Consider the following 25,707-nt stretch of genomic DNA (forward strand, 5'->3'; position numbering starts at 1 on the left):
TACATAGTTCTAAAGGTACAAACATCTCTTCAGATCCTACTACTTAAGAAATAGACATTTAGCTATCTTTTCTGCTATCACGCTATGCTAATTTGCTATTTATAGTGGCTAGTGCTGTGAAGCAGGTTTGCTTTATTAAGTTTGAAAAAAGAAAGTAATGTTAGATTCTTCCAGATTTGCTGAATTGCAGCTTAGATCTATTTTAAAACACAACACTTTATAAATTAGTGGAAAACAACAATATTAGCTAGCCAGCTAGCTGTAAATGTTCCCCAGAGAGAATGCAGTGGTCTAGTGTGCAAACGCAGATGTAAAAAAAACCCTTACTTATTAATTAATGTAATTACTTTTAGCTAAAATAAAGTGCTTTTTTTCAAATTGTGTGGCATGGAGTTCTAAATAATGAGTAAGTTTAAATAAATAAATAACTCACTCACTTTCTTAACCGCTTATCCAATTAGGGTGACGGGGGGTGCTAGAGCCTATATCAGCTTTTTCATTAGCCGCAAGGTACACAGTAACACCTAGGACGGGGCGCCAGTCCATCGCAGGGCAGCCACACACACACACACACACACACATACACACACCCATTCACCTATAGGGCAATTCAATGTCTCCAGTTAACCTGACTGCATGTTTTTGAACTGTGGGAGGAAGGAAACCCACAGGAGGAAAACCCATGCAGACACAGGGAGAATGCAAACTTCGCACAGAAAGGACCCGGACCGCCCTGCCTGGGGATCGAACCCAGGACCTTCTTGCTGTGAGGCGACAGTGCTACCCACCAAGCCACCGTACCGCCCATAAATAAATGAAGTACACAAAAATAAGTATATAATTTGGCCGGTTGGGTGTCTACATACAGACATGACTGGCTGTGTCTGGTTTGGTTTGGTTGAGGCCCTGTGATGGACTGGCTGCCTGTTTGGGGTGTGTTACTGCATTCTGCCCAGTGATTCTAGGCAAACCAGACCCAACGAGACCTTGACCAGGATAAAGCAGTTGTAAAACAAAAAAAACAATAATAAATGAATGAATTAAGAAACACAAATTTACCCAGTTAATGTTCATACCAAATTGATAAGAATAAACAACAAAGGGTCTCATAAAATCCAAACTAGCAAGTAAACGCATATTTTTTGGTAAATTCTCACTCCTTTTTCTTCCCTTTTTTCTTCATCTTTCTTTCTCAGTGTTTTCACTGCATTTACTTTATTCCTATTACTACTTGTATTTTTTAAAATGCATTTTCTCCCCATTTTCCCTCCCAATTTAGCGCCCTCAGTTTGTCTTCCGCTGCTGAGGGATACCAGATTGCATCCGAGGAGAGCATGTCGCTGTACACACCTCTTCTGACACGTGCACAGCCCTCCTCTTCCCTGCATTCTGCACAGGCGTATTTTTCGCCAATCAGGGTCCTTACACAGCATATGAAGACCCCACCCACACATAGATAAGATGGCCAATTTGTATCTGTTGCAGGCACTGCCAATTATACCTGCCATGTGGCACCCAGCCGACCGGTGGCAACGCTGAGTTTTGAACCGAGGAGTTCAGAATCTTGGTGCTGGTGTACTAGCGGAATATCCCGCTGCGCCACCTGGGCGCCCACTGCTTTCACAAATCACTCTCCTTTCAATTATCTTTAATATGTCTCAGCTCTGATCTTCCCTTCTCTTACTCTTCACTGTTCTTTTAATTTTATTATTCTAATAACTGTGACAGTTGTGGTAGTTGTGCATACAGTTTTAAACGTAAAAATCAGATATACTTCTTGTTACAGCCCTAGTCGAGGAAAAGCCTCCCAAAATCAGGGACTAGGGTCACCCTAGGTTAGGCAGTGTACCATTATATACTTAAATCCGCTATATTGGGTTGTATATTATGTAGATTCCACTGTGGACTTTTTATTTGCTCCAGTGTATAAGCAAAAAGGGATTGATGGTTGTATTGTCTAAGCAAGTATTGTATTGTATTGTCTTGGCTTGTATTGTCTTTTTACTGCTTGCACTTGAAAAGTCTTTCTTAAATAATACAATGTCTTTGGATGATCACAAGTGATGAGGAGTGTAAAAATCCTGGTTCAAGAGTCCCAGGTCCTTCCTTGATAAATTGTCTTAAAGACAAAGAGTCTCAGAGTCTCTCTCTCTTTCTCTCTCTTTAGACGGATGTAGACTGCTTGATGCTGTGGAAACTGAGGCGTGAGGGTGAGGTGGGAATGGACATTGCTCTCGCAACTCGTGTACGGATGGAATGCTTGTCCTGCCAACGGTGCCATCGTTTCCGTACTGCCGAGCGGACCTGTGATCATACAGATAGATAAATGGGTTTATTATATGATTTCAGCAGTTAGATGATTATTCTTGTGTCATGTGAACACATTAGAAACATCAGATTTGTTCATAAAGTATGAAGAACATACCAATGCTGACCTGCTAGTAACATCAGAGCACTCTAATTTCATTAATAATCATTATCATGTTGCTTGTATATATTACATATTATGTATTTTATAATGTATTATGTTGTGAATTTTAGATATTCTGGATTTAATTATATATGTATAATTATAAAACAAGCCTCAATTCCAGAAATCTTGTAAATTGCAATACAAAGAAGAATCTTTGATTTGCTGTTTGCCTCGAGCACCTTAATTTAACTGACATATTCTTTTTTAAAGCGATTTAGCACAAAGTTGTGAGCCATGACCCAAATATGTTTGCAAAGACTAAGCCTTTGGTGGAGCCTCCTTTTATATCACCTCACCCATTCACCTGCTTATTGTGCTTATGTTTTAAATACATTAAAAAAAGTGTTTATTCTCACTTACACTTATAAGTCACTTACACTTATACCAATATACCAATTTGGAACAGCAAATACAAGGTTTTTTTTGTGCATTTTCCCCAGTTGTCCTCCGTAACTAGTCGTATCAAATTACCCGATTGCATTATGCTTCCTCTCTGCTGATGCTGATCTCCACTTCTGATTGAGGAGAGCAAGAGTGACACACGCCCCCCCGACACGTGTGCAGTACGACTGCATGTTTTCACCTGCATGAGGCGAGTTCATTTAGGGATCAGCTTTGTGTACGGAGAGACACACCCTGATCAACGCATTATTCCTCGACTCTGTGCAGGCACCATCAATCAGCCAGCAGAGGTCATAATTGCATCAGTTATGTGGTCACTATCCGGCTTCCCACCCTGTATAAACAACAGCCAATCATTGTTCATGTAGCCACACAGCCCAGCTGGATGGCAGAGCTGAGTTTCAAAACGACAAGTTCAAAATGTCAGCTCTGGTGCACTAGCGTGTTTAACCGCTGCACCACCTGAGCTCAAGTGACTCAAGTGATTTTTGGAACCACAATGCTATAAAAAGATGGTTACATATATTATTCATCTATGTTGTTCAAATACTTTTCCTCCATTTATTTAGTATTTAAAACATTATGTTAATGCTGATGAATATATATAATTTATACAGAGTTAAAAAAATATGCACTATATACACTGACCAGGCATAACATAATGAGCACTGACAGGTAAGGTGAATAACACTGATTATCTTTTCATCATGGCACCTGTTAGTGGGTGGGATATATTAGGCAGCAAGTGGCAACATTTTATTCTCAAAGTTGATGTGTTACAAGCAGGAAAAAAGGGCAAGCGTAAGGATTTGAGCGAGTTTGACAAGGACCAAATCGTGATGGCTAGACGACTGGGTCAGACAATCTCCAAAACTGCAGCTCTTGTGGGGTGTTCCCGGTCTGCAGTGGTCAGTATCTATTAAAAGTGGTCCAAGGAAGAAACAGAGGTAAACCGGCGACAGGGTCATGGGCGGCCAAGGCTCATTGATGCACGTGGGGAGCGAAGACTGGCCAGTGTGGTCCGATCCAACAGACGAGCTACTGTAGCTTAAATTGCTGAAGAAGTTAATGCTGGTTCTGATAGAAAGGTGTCAGAATACACAGAGCATCACAGTTACAGGGCTGTTTTGGCAGCAGAAGGGGAACCAACACAATATTAGGAAGGTGGTCATAATGTTATGCCTCATCGGTGTATGCACTAAATGTGGAACTCTGCTTTCACCTCATTACTGGATAATCTACTTGTAGTGAAACAACTAAAAGAAATCAGATTAGTGGTGTACTTTGGAGCTGGAGATAAGTAGTAATAAGTAGCAAGTAATCATGTTATTTATTACACAAATCTTCTTACTGTTGTTCTGAGCTCATTTTGTAAATATAAGCACACTCAGTACAGCAGTAAACCTGTAGTGTTATACTGTACATTTAAAATTTTGCCTCCAATCCAACAGGTTCAATCAGATTTTATGTAAAGCTACTGTATATCAGCCATAACATTAAAACCACCTCCTTGTTTCTACACACATTGTCCATTTTATCAGCTTCACTTACCATATAGAAGCACTTTGAAGTTCTACAATTACTGAATGTAATCCATCTGTTTCTCTGCATGCTTTGTTAGCCCCTTTTCATGCTGTTCTTCAATGGTCAGGACTCTCCGTGGACCACTACAGAGGAGGTATTATTTGGGTTGTGGATTATTCTCAGCACTGTAGTGACACTGACATGGTGGTGGTGTTTATTGTGTGTTGTGCTGGTATGAGTGGATAAGACACAACAGCGCTGATGGAGTTTTTAAACACCTCACTGTCACTGCTGGACCGAGAATAATCCACTAACCAAAAATATCCAGCCAACAGTGCCTAGTGGGCAGCATCCTGTGACCACTGATAAAGGTCTAGAAGATGACCAACCCAAACAGCAGCAATATTTAAAAACTTCAGCAAGGCTGCTGTGTCTGATCCACTCATTCCAGCACAACACACCAACACACCACCACCATGTCATTGCAGTGCTGAGAATCATCCACCATCTAAATAATACCTGCTCTGTGGTGGTCCTGGCCATTGAAGAACAAGGTGAAAGCAGGCTAAAAAGCTATGTAGAGAAATATATTGACTACAGTCAGTAATTGTAGAACTACAAAGTGCTTCTATAGGGTAAGTGGAGCTGATAAAATGTACAGTGAGTGTAGAAACAAGGAGGTGGTTTTAATGTTATGGCTGATCAGTGTAAAATCATTTACAGTACATTAACAAGTGCACGACTATGACAACAGAACACAGTTCATTAAAGGGAGGTCGATATATACTGGTTAAAAGAACTTACCTCACTGTTCAAAAAACAGTAGAAGACAGAAACGAAGAAACCCTGAAAAATGGAAAAAACAGATCAGAGAGCGCAGCACGTAGCATTTTATATAAATATAGCATTTTTTATAATAGATTAGTAGTAAAAAAAAAACATTATTTGTAATGAACTTAAACCTTTAGATCTTACAGCACATTGTTTTGTTTTCTCTCAGTCTTTTCATCTTAAAGTCCCCACTGCGCTCATGTACCTGACACATGCACAACACACATACTCGCCCAGGAGTGCCACAGGCTAGCACACAACAACCATCATTACACCAGCCAGAGACTACAGACCGCTTTAAAATATCATGCTGTTCTCTCTGTAATTCTTTACCCCCATGCTGGCACACCAGACAGTAGGAGTCACTGTTGCAGTGTCAAAGAGAGGATTCTCCATCCAGTCTTCCTTTCTTAAGACATTGCCAATCATGTACAGTGTATCACAAAAGTGAGTACACCCCTCACATTTCTGCAGATATTTAATTATATCTTTTCATGGGACAACACTGACAAAATGATACTTTGACACAATGAAAAGTAGTCTGTGTGCAGCTTATATAACAGTGTAAATTTATTCTTTCCTCAAAATAACTCAATATACAGCCATTAATGTCTAAACCACCGGCAACAAAAGTGAGTACACCCCTTAGTGAAAGTTCCTGAAGTGTCAATATTTTGTGTGGCCACCATTATTTCCCAGAACTGCCTTAACTCTCCTGGGCATGGAGTTTACCAGAGCTTCACAGGTTGCCACTGGAATGCTTTTCCACTCCTCCATGACGACATCACGGAGCTGGCGGATATTCGAGACTTTGCGCTCCTCCACCTTCCGCTTGAGGATGCCCCAAAGATGTTCTATTGGGTTTAGGTCTGGAGACATGCTTGGCCAGTCCATCACCTTTACCCTCAGCCTCTTCAATAAAGCAGTGGTCATCTTAGAGGTGTGTTTGGGGTCATTATCATGCTGGAACACTGCCCTGCGACCCAGTTTCCGGAGGGAGGGGATCATGCTCTGCTTCAGTATTTCACAGTACATATTGGAGTTCATGTGTCCCTCAATTAAATGTAACTCCCCAACACCTGCTGCACTCATGCAGCCCCAGACCATGGCATTCCCACCACCATGCTTGACTGTAGGCATGACACACTTATCTTTGTACTCCCCACCTGATTGCCGCCACACATGCTTGAGACCATCTGAACCAAACAAATTAATCTTGGTCTCATCAGACCATAGGACATGGTTCCAGTAATCCATGTCCTTTGTTGACATGTCTTCAGCAAACTGTTTGCAGGCTTTCTTGTGTAGAGACTTCAGAAGAGGCTTCCTTCTGGGGTGACAGCCATGGAGACCAATTTGATGTAGTGTGCGGCGTATGGTCTGAGCACTGACAGGCTGACCCCCCACCTTTTCAATCTCTGCAGCAATGCTGACAGCACTCCTGCGCCTATCTTTCAAAGACAGCAGTTGGATGTGACGCTGAGCATGTGCACTCAGCTTCTTTGGACGACCAACGCGAGGTCTGTTCTGAGTGGACCCTGCTCTTTTAAAATGCGGGATGATCTTGGCCACTGTGCTGCAGCTCAGTTTCAGGGTGTTGGCAATCTTCTTGTAGTTTTGGCAATCTTCATGTAGCGCAAAAATTCGTCTTTTAAGATCCTCAGAGAGTTCTTTGCCATGAGGTGCCATGTTGGAACTTTCAGTGACCAGTATGAGAGAGTGTGAGAGCTGTACTACTAAATTGAACAAACCTGCTCCCTATGCACACCTGAGACCTAGTAACACTAACAAATCACATGACATTTTGGAGGGAAAATGATAAGCAGTGCTCAATTTGGACATTTAGGGGTGTAGTCTCTTAGGGGTGTACTCACTTTTGTTGCCGGTGGTTTAGACATTAATGGCTGTATATTGAGTTATTTTGAGGGAAGAATAAATTTACACTGTTATATAAGCTGCACACAGACTACTTTTCATTGTGTCAAAGTGTCATTTTGTCAGTGTTGTCCCATGAAAAGATATACTTAAATATCTGCAGAAATGTGAGGGGTGTACTCACTTTTGTGATACACTGTATGTAGAGTGCCTGACAAGGCCAAGAGCAATACTAAACAATACTTAAAATTTTATTGGTGACTACCACCAAAATAGTGCTCCTACTCCCCCTTTGTTTACTCATTTCTAGCACAGGTATTCGAGGTGTACCTGAAAAGACTGCAAGAAGGAATTAAAGTAGATAAAGACAATCTGTGAGATCTCATCCTCCCCTGGATTCACAAAGAACAGCATGTAGGTGATACCAAGAAGAGGCAGCAGGACCAGAGTGGCCTTCACTGCCTTCCTATAGTGTTACAGATGGAAATGAGAGATTAGCATAATAGTGTACTAATGTGAAAGATTTAACATAGTTGGGTGTGCATGCAAGAGAGAGAGAGCAGGTGAGTGTATACCTGTACTGGATAGTTTCTGATGTAGTGGAGGCTCTGAGTTTGGTCATGAGGATCCTCACTATGTTAAATAGGAACACAAAATTGATCTGCAGGAAAGAGACATGTCCTCAGATGAATACTTTACCCAGTATAAACAACGTTATAAATCATCATATCATGAAACAGATGGAGTGGTATCTGGTAGCTCATTGTGTGGTGGAAAATACTTCAGTCTAGTGTGTTTGTTCATTTCACGACTTTGAGTCTGCCACTGGCTGGTGAAAGAAAGAAAACAATTGCTTTCCATGTGTTGGACATGTGCTAGTTGGACATGTGCTAGTCTGTGGTCCTCTTGAGCAAGTATCAATATTATGCATGGGGCAGAAAATGACAATGCTTTGGGATGATGGTGTTGGGGAGGTTAATTTTTTAAAATAAAGTACCTGAAGGATGTACTTCTTCGAATTTTCCCCCCAATTTCTCCCCTAATCTAGTCGTATCCAGTTACCCTAATTGCTTTATGCTTCACCTTTACCGATACAACTCTCCACTGAGGAGCTTCGCAACTGACACACGCCCCCTCCGACACATGATCAGTACCAACTGCCTCTTTTCACCTGCACGAGTCGAGTTCATATGCGGATCAGCCCTGTGCACACCCTGATCAGCATTATTTCCCAATCCTTCGCAGGCGCCATTAATCAGCCAGCAGAGGTCGTAATTGCACGAGCTACGAGGAACCCTGTCCGACTTACCCACCCTGTGAACAACAGCCAATCGTTGTTCATGTGGCCGCCCAGCCCACGGATGGCAGAGCTGAGATTCGATACAATGTATTCTAAATCCCAGCTATGGTGTGCTAGCCTGTTTTACCGCTGTGCCACCTGAGCGGCTCGGAAACAGTACTTTGATTAATTTAAAACATGGTATTACACAATAAAAATGTGAGTAAAAAAGCAACACTTTTTGTAAAATTATTTATTTCAAGAACATTGTTATACAATACCTATATGACCCTTGTGTCAGAGGTAGCCATCCTTTAATAACTGGTGACAATTTAGCAGCAGTGACTGCCATGAAACTTTTTTACTTTAAATCTGACACACTGCTCACTTTCCAGGGATGAGCTGCTTATTTCAGGTCTCGTCACAGAATCCCTACTGGAGTTTAGGTCAAGACTTTGACTAGGCCACTTTATTTCTCTTCCACCTCAGTTTCAGCTCATGGACAAGTGATCTTACATACTTTCTAAGTATTTTGATGGATAGTGGAATTAATTGTTGATCTACTATTGGCAAATTTGTTCCTAAAATAAAGGAAATTATCTCGGATGTCTACACCAGCAGATCCCCACCTTTTTTGCACCACGGACCGGTTTCATATAAGATATAATTTCATGGACCGGCGGGGGCAGGAGGATTTAAAATAGAAAACTGTAGAATGGAAAATCAGTGTGAATCCTGAGCTTTTTCGCTGCAACAAAACTCTGCTCCCACCTAGTGGTGATAAGAGACAATACCACCCGAAGTGTATTGGAAATTTAATTGCTCTTGTAGCGATCTGTAATTATTTATTCTTTCTGCGTGGCCCGGTAACAAATGACTGGCCCGGTGGTTGGGGACCACTGGTCTACACTGTCATGATTGGCTAATGTTCGAGATTGGGGGTGGGGTGCGTTTGTAAGTGTGCTCTCAGTGCTGGTCCTTAAGCCCGGAGACAAACAGAGGCTTTCATTAGAAAGGGTATCCAGCTTAAAATGCGGACCAGATCTGCTGTGGCAACCACTAAAGCATACAGGAGCAGCCAAAAGAATTTACAAAAAATCGTACTCACCAGAAGTACAAGAATCATGGGTCCCTGGTAGATGTAGTCAGTGTAAACTCCTGCTCTCTTTCCAAACCAACACCTTACATACAAAAACAAAAAGGAGTAATTTAAGAGAATTTAAGACTTCACTGGAGAATACAGATGCATTGTTACCCTTTAATGGAGGTTAAAAATGCAAATGATATCCAAAGTGACTGGTTATGAAAAGGTTACACAGACTTACTTCTCATTATCATAGTAAAGCTTCCCAGAGGCCCAAGCAACAATAATAGGGAAAGGAATACCTGAGAAAAAAAAAAAAAAAACCCACATATCATCAGTTCACCAATGCAAGTTAGTTAATTTATTAACTAATCTCATCTCCTGTCTGTGTTTGTGTGGAGTTTCACATGTTATCCCTTCAACCTCCCAAAAACATGCAGAAGATGGACTGGCTGGTTTAAGTTAGTGAGTAAACTGGAAAGTCTATTTAAGTCTTTTTAAGTCTATTTGTGACTTACACCATCCGATGCAGATGAACATCCATTTTTTAAGCTTGTCGGTGGAGTAGGTGAGCACGATTGCTGTGTGTAGGTAGCAACCCTCGCCAAACATCCAGAAAAAATTCGCCATATGGAAATAATTATATGCTGTTGTCACCAAGCGGCACCACAGCTTAAAGAAAGATGAAAAACAGCTGACATGAGTAACAGAAACCTGAAACAACATATTAAAATCAATAATCACCTCCAGAGGAGCTTAACTATTTATATTTTCTATCAAGCTGAAGAATGCAGACATCGTCAGAAAAGAATGTTTGCACAATAGGGTGCACCTGTCTGATAAAAGCAGATGTAAAAATTATTTTTCCATTACCCAGGGGTCCCAGGTTTTTTAAACTCTTTTCAGTAAGAGTATCAAGAGTGATAGATGTGCTGCAAATTTCATTTTTGGGGTGGACTAGGTTATAGAGGTGCTCATTAATTTTTCAAAGCAGTACTTTTAGGGCAACTACCCTGCAAAGTGGTATCTATTCTTGTCAGTGCGATTCAACTTATGACCACTGAACTTTTTGCTGCTGCAGTTTGTCCATGTTTGATATACAATGCAGAGACTTTTTTTAAAGAAAGTATTCCTGTTCTGTTTGATAACTGATCCACCTGCAGTATGGGCGCCCATTATTTAGGCTCTTTGGAACTCTGTTAGTTGCCTAATCATGTTTTGAAATCTTACACAGAGCTCTTTTAAAACTGTTTTATGCTTTTAATAATCAACCAATTGTGCATTTGTGTTTGTAATTTAAATTACAATTTAATTTAATTTAAATTAAGCTGATGTATGTGTTGTTATTTGTGTTTATTAATTGTATATATAAATTTAAAAAAGCTAAAGTGTCTTTGGGAAACAGGACGTTTGGAACAGATGTCCTTCATCAGCTATGCAAGCAAAGTGGTCCTTGCCTACGCAGCTCATCAGGGATACAGTTCTATGCTGCTAACGCTGAGCTGCTCAAAATATCTTTTCTGCCAGACTTACCGTCTGCTGACATAAGAGAGCAGAGATCAGCAGTGGATAAATAATAAATAAATGTGAAATATAAATAACTTCTGCAGTGACTAAACCCCAAGAGCAGCAAAGTCAAGGTGATGGTGTATTTATGATCAGTGTAAAAGGATCTGAAGATACATCAAGTTGAGACGTCCTTCATGATTCGTGCAAGCAAAGTACATCAATATTGTACCATATCCACCCACACATAAACAAATATATGTCTACAGTATATAATAAAAAGTGTACCCTTCTAACATAACATAAAGAAAAATAGAATAAAAACACAACACATTTTCATTCTAGTCATTCTAATTCATGAACAAAGTTATCCAACATAAATATCACACCAAATGGCCTTCTCAACTTTATGACTGCCTACACATCTTTAAGCATCAATGACTGCCACTAAAGACTTTAAAAATGAGTGTTTCCCAGTAATTTTTTTACCCAATTGTGTCATGCAATTGTGTAATACAAACTGTTGCATCTCACCACGTTGCTCTCGTGTACATCAGGGTTCATGGTGAGCTGAACAACAAACCATGTAGCGTTCCTCAAGATAAAAGTTGTAATCAGATTCCAGTGGATAATGTTTCTCAGGCAGCGAATACTTCTAAATTAAAGAAGACAGAGAGACAGAGAGGCTATACTGCTTTAAGAGATCAGAAAAATATTCAGGCACTAAACTGTTTAATGATTTGACTGTCTTTAACAGATTTTATAGTCAATATAAAACTGATAAGCAGTGTGAACTGAAGAAGACTGAATAATAATATTAGTTATAGAATCAGTATAACATCCACATACTTCATAACACCCAGTGAAGAGCTCGAAGTTTGAAACATATCTTCTGATTCTGCAGTTCTCATAAACCACAGAGCTAAACTAATCTGACATACAGCTTTAGCTAATCACCTTGGGTCCAGGTCAGTCAATGCAAAACTGATTTATATTTCATATTCATTTATTATTTATGTCCTGCTGATTTCTGCACTCTCGGGCCCCCAAACACTTTACTCTGACAGGATGTGAAGGATATTTTCAGGAACGAAGCAGTAAGCACATAACACATAATGTATGATTGATCAGAACACACACACACACACACCAGTACAGGTGATATACCACACAGGATCACACATTATTTTTAAGTGCTGCTGCTGTTCGATGTTGATGAGTAAATAAATGATGTGTGTGCTTGTCTTAACTATTTATTATCTATGGGGTGGTCTGGGTTCTTTCTGTGTGGAGTTTGCATGTTCTCCCCATGTCTGTGTTGGTTTCCTCTGGGAGCTCTGGTTTCCTCCCACAGCCCAAAGACATGCAAGTGAGGTAAATTAAAGATAAAAAATTGTCCACGACTGTGTTTGACATAAAACTGATGAATCTTGTGTAACGAGTAACTACTGTTTCTGTCATGAATGTAACCAAAGTGTAAAACATGATGTTAAAATCCTAATAAATAAATAATTTTCTATTTAGAATTTATTTAACATTTAAAAAAAATAATTATCAGGAATTTTATTTTATTATTGAAAAAGTAATTATTAATTTATATTACTTTTATATGTTTATTGATTGATTGATTTATAAGCCCACCACAGCTAGAACCCAAGTCTTGAGCTTGAAAAGCTAAACAGCCATATCTCTTAGAGGAAAGGCCAGATGGAGTATCACCTTATTGCATTTACTAATTTATTACAACATTTCATTTATCAATACATAAATACATACTGTAGATAAATCATTTATAAAGTAAAAAACGAACAACATTAATATGATGATTAATATGTACAGAGTAGAAATGCACTACTATCAGTAAAGCAGCTATTTCTTGTACAGCCACTTCGACCAGTCAGCAGAGGCTGCAATTACAGCATCAGTGAGGAACCTATTCAACCTTCCTTTCCTCCAACACAACCAATGTCTATGTGGGCCCTCGGTCGATCAGTAGCACAGCTGAGATACATATTAGACCACTGTGCCACCTAAGTGCCCCAAGCAAAACGTTTTTATATTGAGGTATTGTGATCTATTTTTAAAATGATGCATCCAAAACTTCAATTTCATGTGCCATTGCACTTACTTATCTAATTATCTGATTAAGAGTCATTAGTTCGACTTCTGCAAACAAAAAAATACTACTGGCCTAGAACAGAACCCTCTGTTCTGATTCAGAGGTCAATAAAAGTTAAATAAAGCTATAAAATAGGTTGTTTCTGTTGGTACAGATGGTTAGTGGGATAGCTAGTATAAACATAAGGTCTTTAAACAGCCAGGAGATTATACAATGTTTCCGAACAGCAGGAGAATTAACAGCTGTAGGTCTGATACAGAGTAATAACACCACGCAACGATGTGGGTCAAGCACTTAAAACTCTGATTGCTTGCGTGGGATTTTGTCCAAAAACTTAGTTTAGATAAAGGTATCTCCTAAAAAATCCCATAAATGTAAAGTGATGAAGAGAGTGCAACTTCTTTCTCTGACACCCTGAAAATGTCATGCATTGTGTCTCCACATGACCTGTCACACCACATTCATTTTTGTTAGAGCTCCATAATCTCAGTTCACACAACATATTTTCACTACACTAATAATTGACAATAAATGGACATTGATTTGGAAAAATGAGATCAAAAACACCTTGAGTTGCTTTGCTGAGCAAAGATTATAAACCTGATCAGTACACCTGATTCCAGTCAATAAGGATAAAAAAAACAATTCTCATAAGTACAAAGTTACAGTCTGGGTAACTCTCCATGGAAATTATAACAAAATGTGGGATCATGGGCCTTTTTATTAAATAATAGACACGTACTTATTAAAATGTGTAATGTAACACTTACAAAAATAAATAGTTCTTGGTAGTGGACTCAGATTTTGAGAGCCTGTTGTATCCTGCAGAGTGACCATGCTGTGGCATTGTGCTGGACTGAGTATGCATTGTTACTGTTATTTTGTTATTCTCTATGATGGTAGGGGTGCAGCATGGCCTAGTTTGGAGATTTCTAGTCCAAAAAACAGCAGGGCAGAATTTGATAACAGCAAGTATATCACATGTCACATTTTAGGGTCATGATTTATATTGACCTCTTCTGTTCTGGTCAGGCCAAGATAAACCATTTTACCTTTCGAAAAGTGAAAATATATGAAACATATTTTAACAAAAATATTTTATGTGTGAGACCTATTTTAGCCTTACCAAAAATATTAAATGAATAAAATAAATGTATTTACTAAAAAAAAAAAAAAAACACACATATATTAAAGATGATCCTTTATTTTTTATGTCATTACATAAACAAAATATTACTTTTGGTTTATAAGTTAAAAACAATAAGTTATTAGAATTATATTATTTAATACAAAATCTATTATTAATATACCCAGAATCAGAGGGTGGATTTACCCTTTGATCAAAGGGTGGAGTGTGTCTTGCCCTGCAATGGATTGGAACTGTGTCTAGGGTGCATTTTGTTTTTGCCACCTGTGTTTCCAAGTGGAACTAGGCCCGCCGCAACCCTGATCAAGATTAACCAACTAATAAATACAAATACAAGGATGAACAAATAAACGTCAAAATACAAAATAAATAAATAAAATAAAACAGTGACTAATAAAATGTATAAAAATCCTAAAATCGACAAAAAACAACAAAAAATATTTCAAATAAATAATAAATAAATATGTATTATTTATACTGATAATAACGAATATAAAAATGAAATAATTGAGGTGTTTTAGCTGTTGCTCTTACCTGAGTCTCAGAAATAGTATGAAGGCAATAAGCAGAGTGAGCAGGGACAGACAGTGACCCATGTAGTTAATGATGATGGCAATTCGATAATGCAGCCGGCTCTTTCTCTGTAACACACACACACACACACACACACACAATCAGTAATTAAAAGCCCAAAAGAAATGACATTAATATTGTAAATATAATTAACATTTTCTAAATAAATATAATATATAAATATTACTGTATACCATATATTCTCTTTATTTCAATAGTGTTTTTTATTACAAATCATATAATCAGCATGATGATTTGAGGGAAAAGTTGAATTTCTTTTCTTGGTATGTTTCCCTGTTTGCTGTAATGGCAGCATGTACTCAAGCTGGCATGGACTCAACATGTTTGTGCATAATCTTATAATCCCTGTTTTCCCAGCAGTTCAAAAAATTCCAAGAAGTATCTGGTGATGTTACTGAATGATCAACTTTCTCTCTGTCTTCAAGTGTCCCAATAAATGCTCAGTGGGGTTTAGGCCAAGTGACTGTGGAGGAAAGTCCATAACAGTCAGCCCTCCTTGATCTTTAAGAAGTTGCTGAAAAGCTTTAAGAGTTAAGGGTTAAGATTTGTAGGAAAAAACACATTGTAGTGAATACAAAAACAATGCAAAACTGAAGAATTTTAACTAGTGCGCTAAGATTTCCACCCACTCTGTGTATGTATTTGTATAAAGCATTACCTGTACATTGAGAATAGCTTTGCACTGAGAGTAGTTGCCTTTGGATGCCCAGGTTCCATTGGAAAGGCACTGTCGGTAGATTTTGTCTGAGGAGAAAATACATGACGGCATTAAAACGCAGCACGCAGCAAATATCTACAATTAAAGTCAACAGTTTACATACATTATAGAGGACATGTACAAGTCACTGGACTTATTTCATACCAGCTTTTCCTAAACTGTTGCCACAAAGTTGGAAATAAACATTTTACACCATTGGTTTTATTCACCTGTATACAACCTCTGAACCCAATACTTACAACAAGTGTCCACATAATTTTGGCCATATAATAGATACAATAATTTTGAAATGTAGAAACATGATGAATGTTTGGACCATAGGGTGCAGCTTTTTTCTGTTTAGATACTTCCAAGTATTTGTCAATTCCACTACAAGGGCACACACATTGCGCACATTTGCTGGATTTATTATAAGTCAGTTCTATACACCAGTGGGCATGTTCACAGATGTTATAGCACAAATTTCCCTACTGCATTCCCTGCTGAGTGTGTTGCTATTCTGAGTTTGACAGGTCGCCCGTCTGGCAGAGATGCTGGGATAGTTGAAATGTATCCAGAGACACACTGTTCTCCTATCTGACCTGTAAACCTGCACGCAAACCCAAACACAAATCGGCCACAATCCTCTTGACCCTTTGTGTGGGTAGATAGGTATTTAAATGCTATTTGTAGTGGAATTCTATTTTTATCTGACATGTCTAATTATATCAAGTAAAAAAAAAGGATAAAACAATCAGAGACACTTATATCAGAGACACTATACAGACGAGGGACCTTCAAAAAGTTTCTGCATTTTTATATTTTGGTTGGAAACGGTGAGGGTGGGAGGAGTAGTAATTGGCCGTGTCTGAGAGACTTAGAGAGAGCTTATAGTCCCGATTTAGTGCCATCTGATTTCCATCTTTTTGGACCATTCAAAGAAGCTTTAAGGGGAAAAAGATTTTCATGTGATGATGATGTGAAAGCAGCGGTGCATCAGTGGCTACACGCTCAACCAAAAAATTTTTTTACAGATGCTGATGCCATTAAAAAGTTGGTAGGTTGCTGAGAAAAATGCATTTTTCTGTATGTAATTTGTCTTTGAAATTCTTAGTAAATAGAGTTTAAAAAAGTGCAGAAACTTTTTGAAGAACCCTCGTATATCCTTCCTATACAGAATCATTCATTCTTTCTTTTTCATGTTACACCATCGCTTTATCCTGGTCAGTTGGGTTGAGTTGGGCGCAATGCATACTGTAACAAATTTCTGTAGTTTTTACAGTATTACTACTGTAGAATGATAAAATTCTTACTGTAGAACCTGTACACAGCATTTTACTGTAGATCTGCAAAGGATCATGGTCAAGATTCAGTGGTGAGCGAATTCTACAGTAAGCATATTTCTGCTGTGAATCACAATACGGTAAATTTAAGCGGGATTTTTCTTTTTCTGTCAGTTTAAACAATAATCCGTCTTTGGTAATAGTACAGTTTGCATTATATCTAACACAAATATTAGTTTTTTTTATCACTCAGACAGAAAGACGTCTTTATATCATCAGTAACAGGTACAGAAATTAGAATTACTTGATAATAGTCACCTACTCTTTTAAAACGCTATTAAGACAGAAAGCAAGCTAGCTCGCTAAACATAGAACTAATCGGCCAGTTGATAAACAACTAGCTAATGGTCTAGCCAAAAGTGATACACTAGAGAGCCAGCGTGCATAACATTACCAAAGCAGGTAAGAATATTAAACAGCACATTTTTAATAGTAGAATGTGTTTATTAATGTGATATCTAATAATGGGAGGTTAGGAATTAACAAAACTGTCATAGTCTCCAGTCTTGTATATACATTTCTACAGCAGTAACAGTAATTCCTTGTTTTATCTTTACAGTGCAGGAAAGAAAACTTTAGCCCAAGATGTGGATTCCAGCAAAATTAAAACAAAGCACTTGCACATTTTTGTTTTTGTCCAGAACAGCAGTGTTTACAAAAATACGAATTTATTTATTTTATTATCTATGTATTTTCAAAAACATGTTTTAAAATGTTGAAATTCAATAAATGATTTTTTGTTACAAATGCAGTATCTTAATTTTTACAATGTATAGTTATTTTTCGAATATTATTTTAGTGTTAAATGCTGTAATGTCTTTAAAGTAGTCTGATATTTGCTGTAATTAAAAGACTGCATTAACAGATAACAATTACAGTAAAGTGATTGCAGTAATATGTTACAGTAATGTGAAATTACTGTAATAAGAGCTACAGTACTGTGATTATTACTGTAATAAATATTACAGTATTTTATAGATACTGTAATTAAATTTGCAGTATGCGTACTGTAAAATTTATTACAGCAACTTACCGGCTAATTGCTGCCAGCAAGTTACTGTACATTTCACAGTCTCCTTTTTACAGTGCAGTAACACCCCCCAGACAGGACCAATCCATCATGGTGCCCCTGCCATTCCTCCCTCAGACATAGACAATCATGGCTGTTTGTAGACACCCGGCTGGTCGATAGCACCGATTCCAGCAGTAGTGGGCTAGCCTAATTTACCGCTGTGCCACCCAAGTGCCTCTATACAGAATCAATTAACATTAAACTTGAAAGGCTATATAGGAAAACACAAAAATCCTCATGGAAAAGTAAGAAGAGTGTCTGCACCATAGGGTTTCTACAATGTTGACTCCAAAATTATACATTTTATAAATTACAGCCCATATATAACGCTTTTTTCACAGGGTGCACATAGCCCTGGCTCATATTTGTTGGCTGTTGTTCAACCTTTTAAAGCAGCGGTCCCCAACCTTTTTTGCACCATGGACCAGTTTTATATAAGATATAATTTCATGGACCAGCAGGGGCGGGAGGATTTAAAATAGAATAACTATAGAATGGAAAATCAGTGTGAATCCTTTTTTTGCTGCAACGAGACGCTGCTAACACCTAGTGGTGATTGGGAACAATAACACCCGAAGAGTCCTGTAGCAATCTCTAATTATTTATTCTTTCTGTGCGGCCCGGTAATAAATGACCCACAGATCGGTGGTTGGGGAGCACAGTTTTAAAGCAATCACTGAACCAAATGTATTCAAACTGTCAGAATTTTCAGCAGGTAATGTGGGCTGAGGGAATCCTTTGCATTCGTCTAAACATTAATCCAACCAGATGTAGGACATACAGGGACAGTTGATTCATCAGACCACATGGTGATGTCCACTGCCCAGGAGTCCCTGTTTTGAGCTACTTATGTGTCTAAGCTGTAAAAATTTGTGTAATAATGAAATATCCTAAAATTCCCATCTTGCTAATTAAAATGCTAGCCTGCTAACTAGCTTTTTAAACTAGCTAGCTTTTCTTTTAACATTATCAATATATCGTTTTAATTTGTCTGCTTATAACGTCAAAATTTTATTAGAGATGCCATGTAACACCACTAGAGAGATGACAGCAGGTAAAGTGGATACTACTTCTGCACAGCAAATGGGTCTGGGGGCCCTGGGTTTGATTTTCACCTCTGGTCACTGTTCTCTGGGTTCTCTGGTTTGCAGACAGCTACATTAATTGCCCCAAAATATGTGTGCATGTTGCCTTGCAGTGGTTTGAAATGTATTCCTCCTTTGGTGCTTAGTTTTACAGGGTGGTGCTGGACCCCACATGACCCTGATCAGACCAAGCATTTAGCAAAAATTAATGAAGGAATAAATTAATAAATAAATGACTAAATCTGTGGCAACTGTGGTTTATACTGCAAGAAGAAAACAGTTAAAGGTACCCTTTTTAGGCTTTAATAGTCTGTCAAAAAACAAATGGTGGATTTTTGTGACTAAGATAAGAATCTGATCTGTAGTTAATGTGTTGCCAAACATTACTGTAAAATTCGGCTCTGGCTGCTTCTGATGTAAACATAAATACTTGGACTAATTTTAGCCCTTTTTCCAAAATCAAAATAAACAACTTCAGTCATACTTGGAACCGTCAAGAACAGTTTTAATTTTGTATGAATCTAAAGGATTTTTGTAACTGTTTAGGATTGTGTACAATACACTATAAGTATCTGGAAACCCCTCTTAATGATTAAGTTTAGGTGTTTCAAACACATCTATGCTACCGTGTATTAAATCAAGTCATGACCTTAAGCCCATCAAACACCATCCTGAATTAGAATGTTGTCCATTAGAGCCTGACCTTACAAATGCTCTTTTTTGCTGTTTGCTCCCAAACGTGTAATCTCCAATCCCCCCAACCCACCTCCCTGTTGAAATCCCACCACTAGTACCACTCCCCCTATGCTGGCTGGGGAGAGCTAAATGAAGTCTCACAGAGAGCTGCATCATGTATGGAGAGAAAAGACCTCCAGATCTTCCATCACTATTGCAGACGCCTTGATCAGACAGCAGAGGACGCAACTGTACGGTGGCAAAGAATTCAACCCTCCCTTCCAACAAGCAAATCCAATCATGTCTGTCTGGGCACCCGGCCAGGTTGATAGCACCGCTGGGGATTCAAACTAGATTGCTTGAGAAACTGGCAGTGGTGGGCTGGCGCATGAGACTCCTGTGACATCCAAACATGCCACAGATGCTCTTTTGACTGAATAAGCACTAACTGGACTGAACGTCCAACAAGCTCAATTGGTCATATGATGTTTGTATATTCTGAATTGGTGACTGAAATGTTTTCGAGGACTGTTTCAGCAGAGTCCAAGTTCGTTGCCGCCGTACCCCCTGCTCTAAGTCTTTTACATGCATACTTAAGAAATAAGAATTCTAGTGTTTAATGTATTTTTATGGAATATTGTGTAAAGGATTGTGTAATTTTGTGCTTTTCGTCCGTGTGTGTGTGTGTTTGATTACCAAGACTGATTGGTGCTGAATCTAAATACAGAAGCAAAGAACTACCAATGTACTGAAGTAACTTAATACAACACAAGAATGAAAATAATCTAGAAAGTTAATTCTGTTTACTATTTTTGTGTATTCTGTTTTTTCCCATCATACTTTAGATTTACAAATTTAAAATACAAAACATCATCATCAATCAGGGAAAATACTCAAAACTTAATAAGAAACAAGTATTCAACTTTCTTAAAACTCTTTATTTCGCTTCAAATTTACACACGATGCACTTATCAGTATTAAACTTATTTCACATTTTATAAATATGAACAATAAAGTATGAACTGATAAACATACACAAAGAAATATGTTTAAATGGTGAAAGTATTCAGACACCACTTTTGTTGGCGATTAAAACTTAGAGACGTCTATGGTAAGAAAATAACATTTTGCAACACTGGGGTTCAATGTTGACTTGTTTATCAAACTAAACTGGTTCTGGTGGTCTTCTGGAAATCCTCCATTCTTTAGTCATAGATCATTCATTTTTAAGCCCTGTTGGAGCTGCATATGTTCACCTTTAAGTGCTGTTAATGTGCTTTTTAAAATATATAGACCAACGCTACACATAACTGTTTTTTATTTTATTTCAAATTTATCCCATTTTACTTCATACCCTTTGACAATGACCAATGTCTCCACGTGTGTTAACAATTCACACTTCAGGAAGAGAAGTATTAGGGCATTTAGGTGGCTCAGCAGTGTTAGACAACCACAGAGCCTACTATAAGTCCTCTATCATTGTGTGTGCATTGGGCTTGGTGTAAGCAATATCAGCTAACAATTAGCATTAAGTGTTGAGTGATGTGTGTTGTGGCACCCTGGCACAATAATTTAAACTCACCCAGAAATAGCTACATGTAGTGATATAAATGGCACTAGACCAGTGTCACGCTTTAATAGTAGCTATGACCATAACTGGGATTAATTTTTTGGCTACAAGCAGCAACATGGGTCCTGAAAACAGAACATTTACTCTGTGCCAGCTACTCTGGTTTCATTCCACCTCCCTAAACTCGTAGAAGGTGGAATGGTGACTCCTAAGTGTGAGTAAGTGTGAGGCCTGTGATGAATGGGCACCCTGTCCATTGGGTATTCCCCAGACCTACCATGACCAAGATTGGTAAAACTGAATTAATAAATTAATTGAATACATTATCATATGATTTAATTTCATTATCAAATATATTGTTTCTTGCAGTGATTTTTGATCATTAAATTTTACTGGTGAGCAGCACAAAGGTAGTGTGGCTGCCACTGTACACTAGGGTCATTTAAACCTTGTTTCCAGTCACAACCTGTGAGGAGCTTGGCATGTTCTCGTGTACCTCCAAAAATGTTTGTAAAAGGTGAATTAACTACTATCAATTGCCTTTGGATGAAAGTGAGTAATTTAACTGGTATGTGGATTGGTAACCTACCCAGGACATACTTCTACCAAGCACCTAGTGTAACAGAGTGGCTCTGGAGCCAGTGCAAACTTGACCAGGAGTTACCGGAGATGAATGAATATCTTACTTGTGGTGTTGTATCTGACTCCGTAGAGGAATTCTGGGCAGGGACGTGACACCATTTCACCCGCCTGGCTGCGTGGCCAGCAAGTGCCAATGCCGTCGATGGCTGGTCTGCAAAATAGACCTACATGCACACACACAGACAGACACAAATAGAAAGGGATTACCAATATGTCATCATGGAAGGAAATGAATGGTATGAGGGAGAAGTTATGAGGGTGCCACATACCCGAGTTATTATTGTCTGAGCGATTAGCACTGTCCAGGGAGTTCACTGATTAAAAAACAACAACAGAAAGGAAGTGACAAAATTATAAATGAATATTTGTTAAAACGAAACAGATTTATAATCAATGTCTGGTGTAATAATGCAGTCTGCCTTTAAGGTGCAATGGAAAGATGGTAAAATAGAAATATTTAATCAGTTGAATTAAATATATATTAAGCTGGATAAACAATACAGATCAGAGCTGCACACACTGTGCAGTGTACATTTATATACACAAACATGGTGGATTCCTGGGCCTCAGGTCAAAAATTTGAATGCACTTGCAACATATGTGCAGATCACTGGGGTCTTAATATTTCAAATAAAACTTTGACTTTCCCCAAAGACATGTCATTATTAATTATGACTGAATACAGCTGATGACGTTCCTCTTCTCACATAAACAGACCTGGTTCAACTGTGCCCATCATCCTGAGCCACAAACATGAGGATCAAAAAGTCTAGAAAGCTTTGTACAGATGACTTTGTACAGTTAGGAATGTTCCTCAGGTGTGGAGTGACAGTTTGCTGTTTTCTTTTTGCTGCTGTCTGATTTTTTGCTGCTGTCCTTTTTATCTAGAAAACTTGCGTCATCTGTTTTTTTGGTAGTGCATTTTGCTGGGGACTTATCCCTGATTCCTCTGTGGGGCAAGCCCATGGCCACCTGCTTCTTATGTTCGGAGGCATGTATGCTTATGTCCTTGTTAAGCAAATGTCCTTCTTTCTCTCTGTCTTTAGTGTAAGTGTAATGCCTCATACTCTGACTAACACACCCATCTATCTGTTCTATCCTCTCTCTGCTTTGGGCTGCAGCTTTTTACTGAACAAGTACCCTGCAACTGGGTTCATATACTACTGCCCCCCTTACACGTAGAGAAACAAAAATACACTGAGACATACCTGTGAGATTTCCAGCTGCCAGCAGTAGGGTATCACAAGTGATATCAGCTGATGCCGTTACAACCACAAAACCTAGAAAATGCAGTACATGCAGTACCTGAAAAAGGAAAGAAATGGGACAATACATATATCATAAATTGTATATACATATATTGACAGGCTGCCAATTTCAAGCCCAGGACTCCCACAGTTTGTGCAGGTCCTAGAAGAATGAAGGATCAGGAGAGAAGCAACAGTGAAAATTGCTCTTAATAATACAATATGGCCAAACGTATGTGGACACCACATGATCAGCTTGTTGGACATCCTACTTCAATTCCAAAAGCTATTAGACGTTGCTAAAACACAAGAGCTTAATAATTAAAAGATGATTTTAGATACTGTGGATTCTTCAGTCTTGTAATGCATTATGTTGGTAAAGAGAGGTTGCATGATGAACTTCACACAAAGGTACCAATAACTGTCAAAAATGATTTTATTTCATTTTCATCAACCTCTTCATCCTGGTCAGGGTCGTGGTGGTTTTGTGTCCACTGGGCAACACTGGGTGCAAAGATGGAGAACCCTGGACTAAGCACTATTCCTTTGTAGGGCTTCAGCCATCTCCCCTTCAGACCTAGCCAGTAATGTGTGTGTAGACACCGGCCAGCTTATTGCACCCAAATTTAAACCTGTATCTCAGTGGTAGTGGGCTAACGTAATATGACCAGCTTATAGCACCCAGATTCAAACCCGTAACTTAGTGATGGTGGGCTAGAGTTATACTGCCAGCTTATAGCACCCAGATTAAAACCTGCATCTCAGTGGTGATGGGGTAACATAATACGGCCAGCTTATAGCACCCAGATTCAAACCCGTATCTTAGTGATGGTGGGCTAGAGTTATACTGCCAGCTTATAGCACCCAGATTCAAACCCGTATCTCAGTGGTGATGGGGTAACATAATACGGCCAGCTTATAGCACCCAGATTCAAACCTGTATCTTAGTGATGGTGGGCTAGAGTTATACTGCCAGCTTATAGCACCCAGATTCAAACCTGTATCTCAGTGGTGATGGGGCAACGTAATACTGCCACCTTATAGCACCCAGATTCAAACCCATATCTCAGTGATGGTGGGCTAGAGTTATACTGCCAGCTTATAGCACCCAGATTCAAACCCATATCTCAGTGATGGTGGGCTAACGTAATATGGCCAGTTTATAGCACCCAGATTCAAACCCGTATCTCAGTGGTGGTGGGCTAACGCAATACGGCCAGTTTATAGCACCCAGATTTAAACCGTATCTCAGTGGTGGTGACCACTGCACCTGAGCAAATAGCATATTTTTGTTTATTTTTTTGTTCACATTTTCAGTATGAAATTGAGCTCATTAACCACAAACCATTAACCAGTTTTTGAAGAATGGAGCTAGTTGTATATTATTGTCAATTATAACTGTATCACGACAACAACAATTTTCAACCATCTTGCATTTTACACTTCACTGTGTTTCAATATTTTAACAGGCACTTTAGCAACCTGAAGGTTCTTGTAAGTTGATTGAGGTCATTTACAGCATGACAATAATAGAAAATGCAGAACAGAGGAAATTTAAGAAGCAAGGTTGGAGGAAACTGCATTAGTCTCACCTTGATAATCAGGTTCATGTTCTTCATGCTCTCAGCTGGCAGGTTTTAGTCAGTTCAGCTGGAGGATAATCCTGTGGTTAAATAAGCACTTTCCTTGTTCCTTCATAATAGTGAATGATATGCAGTTCCCACATTTTCTAACAATGAGCTTTTCATTTTATATATGCTCAGTAAAGCAGAGCTTATGCACAGTCACATTTCCATGGAAAGCAAAATCCTTTTCACTTTATCCTTGACTGTTTTGTGCATATGGTGATTATTAGTCTAATATTTGGGTTTTATTTACAGTACATATGTTACTCAGTGTGAAACAAGCTTGAAAGTTGCTACTTTTTATTATCTATGATGATCCTTTTTGTGCATTCTTGTGTTTTCTTCTTTGTGTAATTGTTGAACCTTGTTTCCCTTTTTTCTATTCATTGCTGTACTTTTCCTTTTTCATACTGTATATCATTGGCTCTGCTTATTATTCTTCCTGTCATTGTTTCGCGCTGTCAGTTTTCTTTTGTGAGGAACAAAACGTTTTATACTCTTGTAAAAATACTAAGAGCACGTTTGGATTATTAGGGCCCATAGCTGGAAGAGGGCCCACAATTCCCAGAGAAATACTTGTGTTTGCAATTATTCTGATAGAAATTAATTTTATTGGACCTATGTTTTATTGTAAAAGTAATTCATGTTGTGCTTTTTCTTCTTTCTTGTAGGAATCATGGAATCAAATCATGATTTAATGAGTTTTAAAGGAACTGTTATTTCTAGGGTTGTAGCTCTTGTGCTTTTTGTCCTATATTGTTGCACAATTTATCCACACTTCTTCTTCAAACTGCACTTTATTTTCTTATAGTTGTTGTTAGGCATCTTGTATTATTAGTATTTTGTCTTGTAGAAGTAATTAAAGCATTAATATCTCCCCGGACCCACTGCTGAGAATAGGCCTGAAATACCTGAAA

The 25,707-nt window shown here is 38.5% G+C and overlaps 1 protein-coding gene across 1 annotated transcript; it reads right to left on the reverse strand.

Moving 5' to 3' along the window:
- Positions 1 to 1,756: 1,756 nt before the first annotated feature.
- Positions 1,757 to 24,784, reverse strand: LOC134310082 (corticotropin-releasing factor receptor 1-like). Its single transcript, XM_062991598.1, has 14 exons — positions 24,758 to 24,784; positions 23,127 to 23,223; positions 22,188 to 22,232; positions 21,963 to 22,082; positions 15,493 to 15,578; positions 14,775 to 14,881; positions 11,509 to 11,629; positions 9,987 to 10,140; positions 9,710 to 9,770; positions 9,493 to 9,565; positions 7,681 to 7,766; positions 7,436 to 7,571; positions 5,204 to 5,245; positions 1,757 to 2,304 (listed from the first exon to the last, which is right to left on the reverse strand). Exons 1-14 carry the CDS (start codon positions 24,782 to 24,784, stop codon positions 2,164 to 2,166), a joined length of 1,296 nt encoding a protein of 431 aa, XP_062847668.1. The 3' UTR covers positions 1,757 to 2,163.
- Positions 24,785 to 25,707: the final 923 nt, after the last annotated feature.

This window comes from Trichomycterus rosablanca, chromosome 3, assembly GCF_030014385.1.
Source record: "Trichomycterus rosablanca isolate fTriRos1 chromosome 3, fTriRos1.hap1, whole genome shotgun sequence".
Taxonomy (NCBI): domain Eukaryota; kingdom Metazoa; phylum Chordata; class Actinopteri; order Siluriformes; family Trichomycteridae; genus Trichomycterus; species Trichomycterus rosablanca.

Excerpts from the sequence above, each read along its gene's own strand:
- LOC134310082 (XM_062991598.1), bottom strand. The coding sequence starts at position 24,784 with ATGAAGAACATGAACCTGATTATCAAG. Across the intron at positions 22,083-22,187 it reads CTCAGACAATAATAACTCGG|GTCTATTTTGCAGACCAGCC; the intron begins GTATGTGGCACC and ends GTGTGCATGTAG. Across the intron at positions 2,305-5,203 it reads ACTGTTTTTTGAACAGTGAG|GTCCGCTCGGCAGTACGGAA; the intron begins GTAAGTTCTTTT and ends GTATGATCACAG.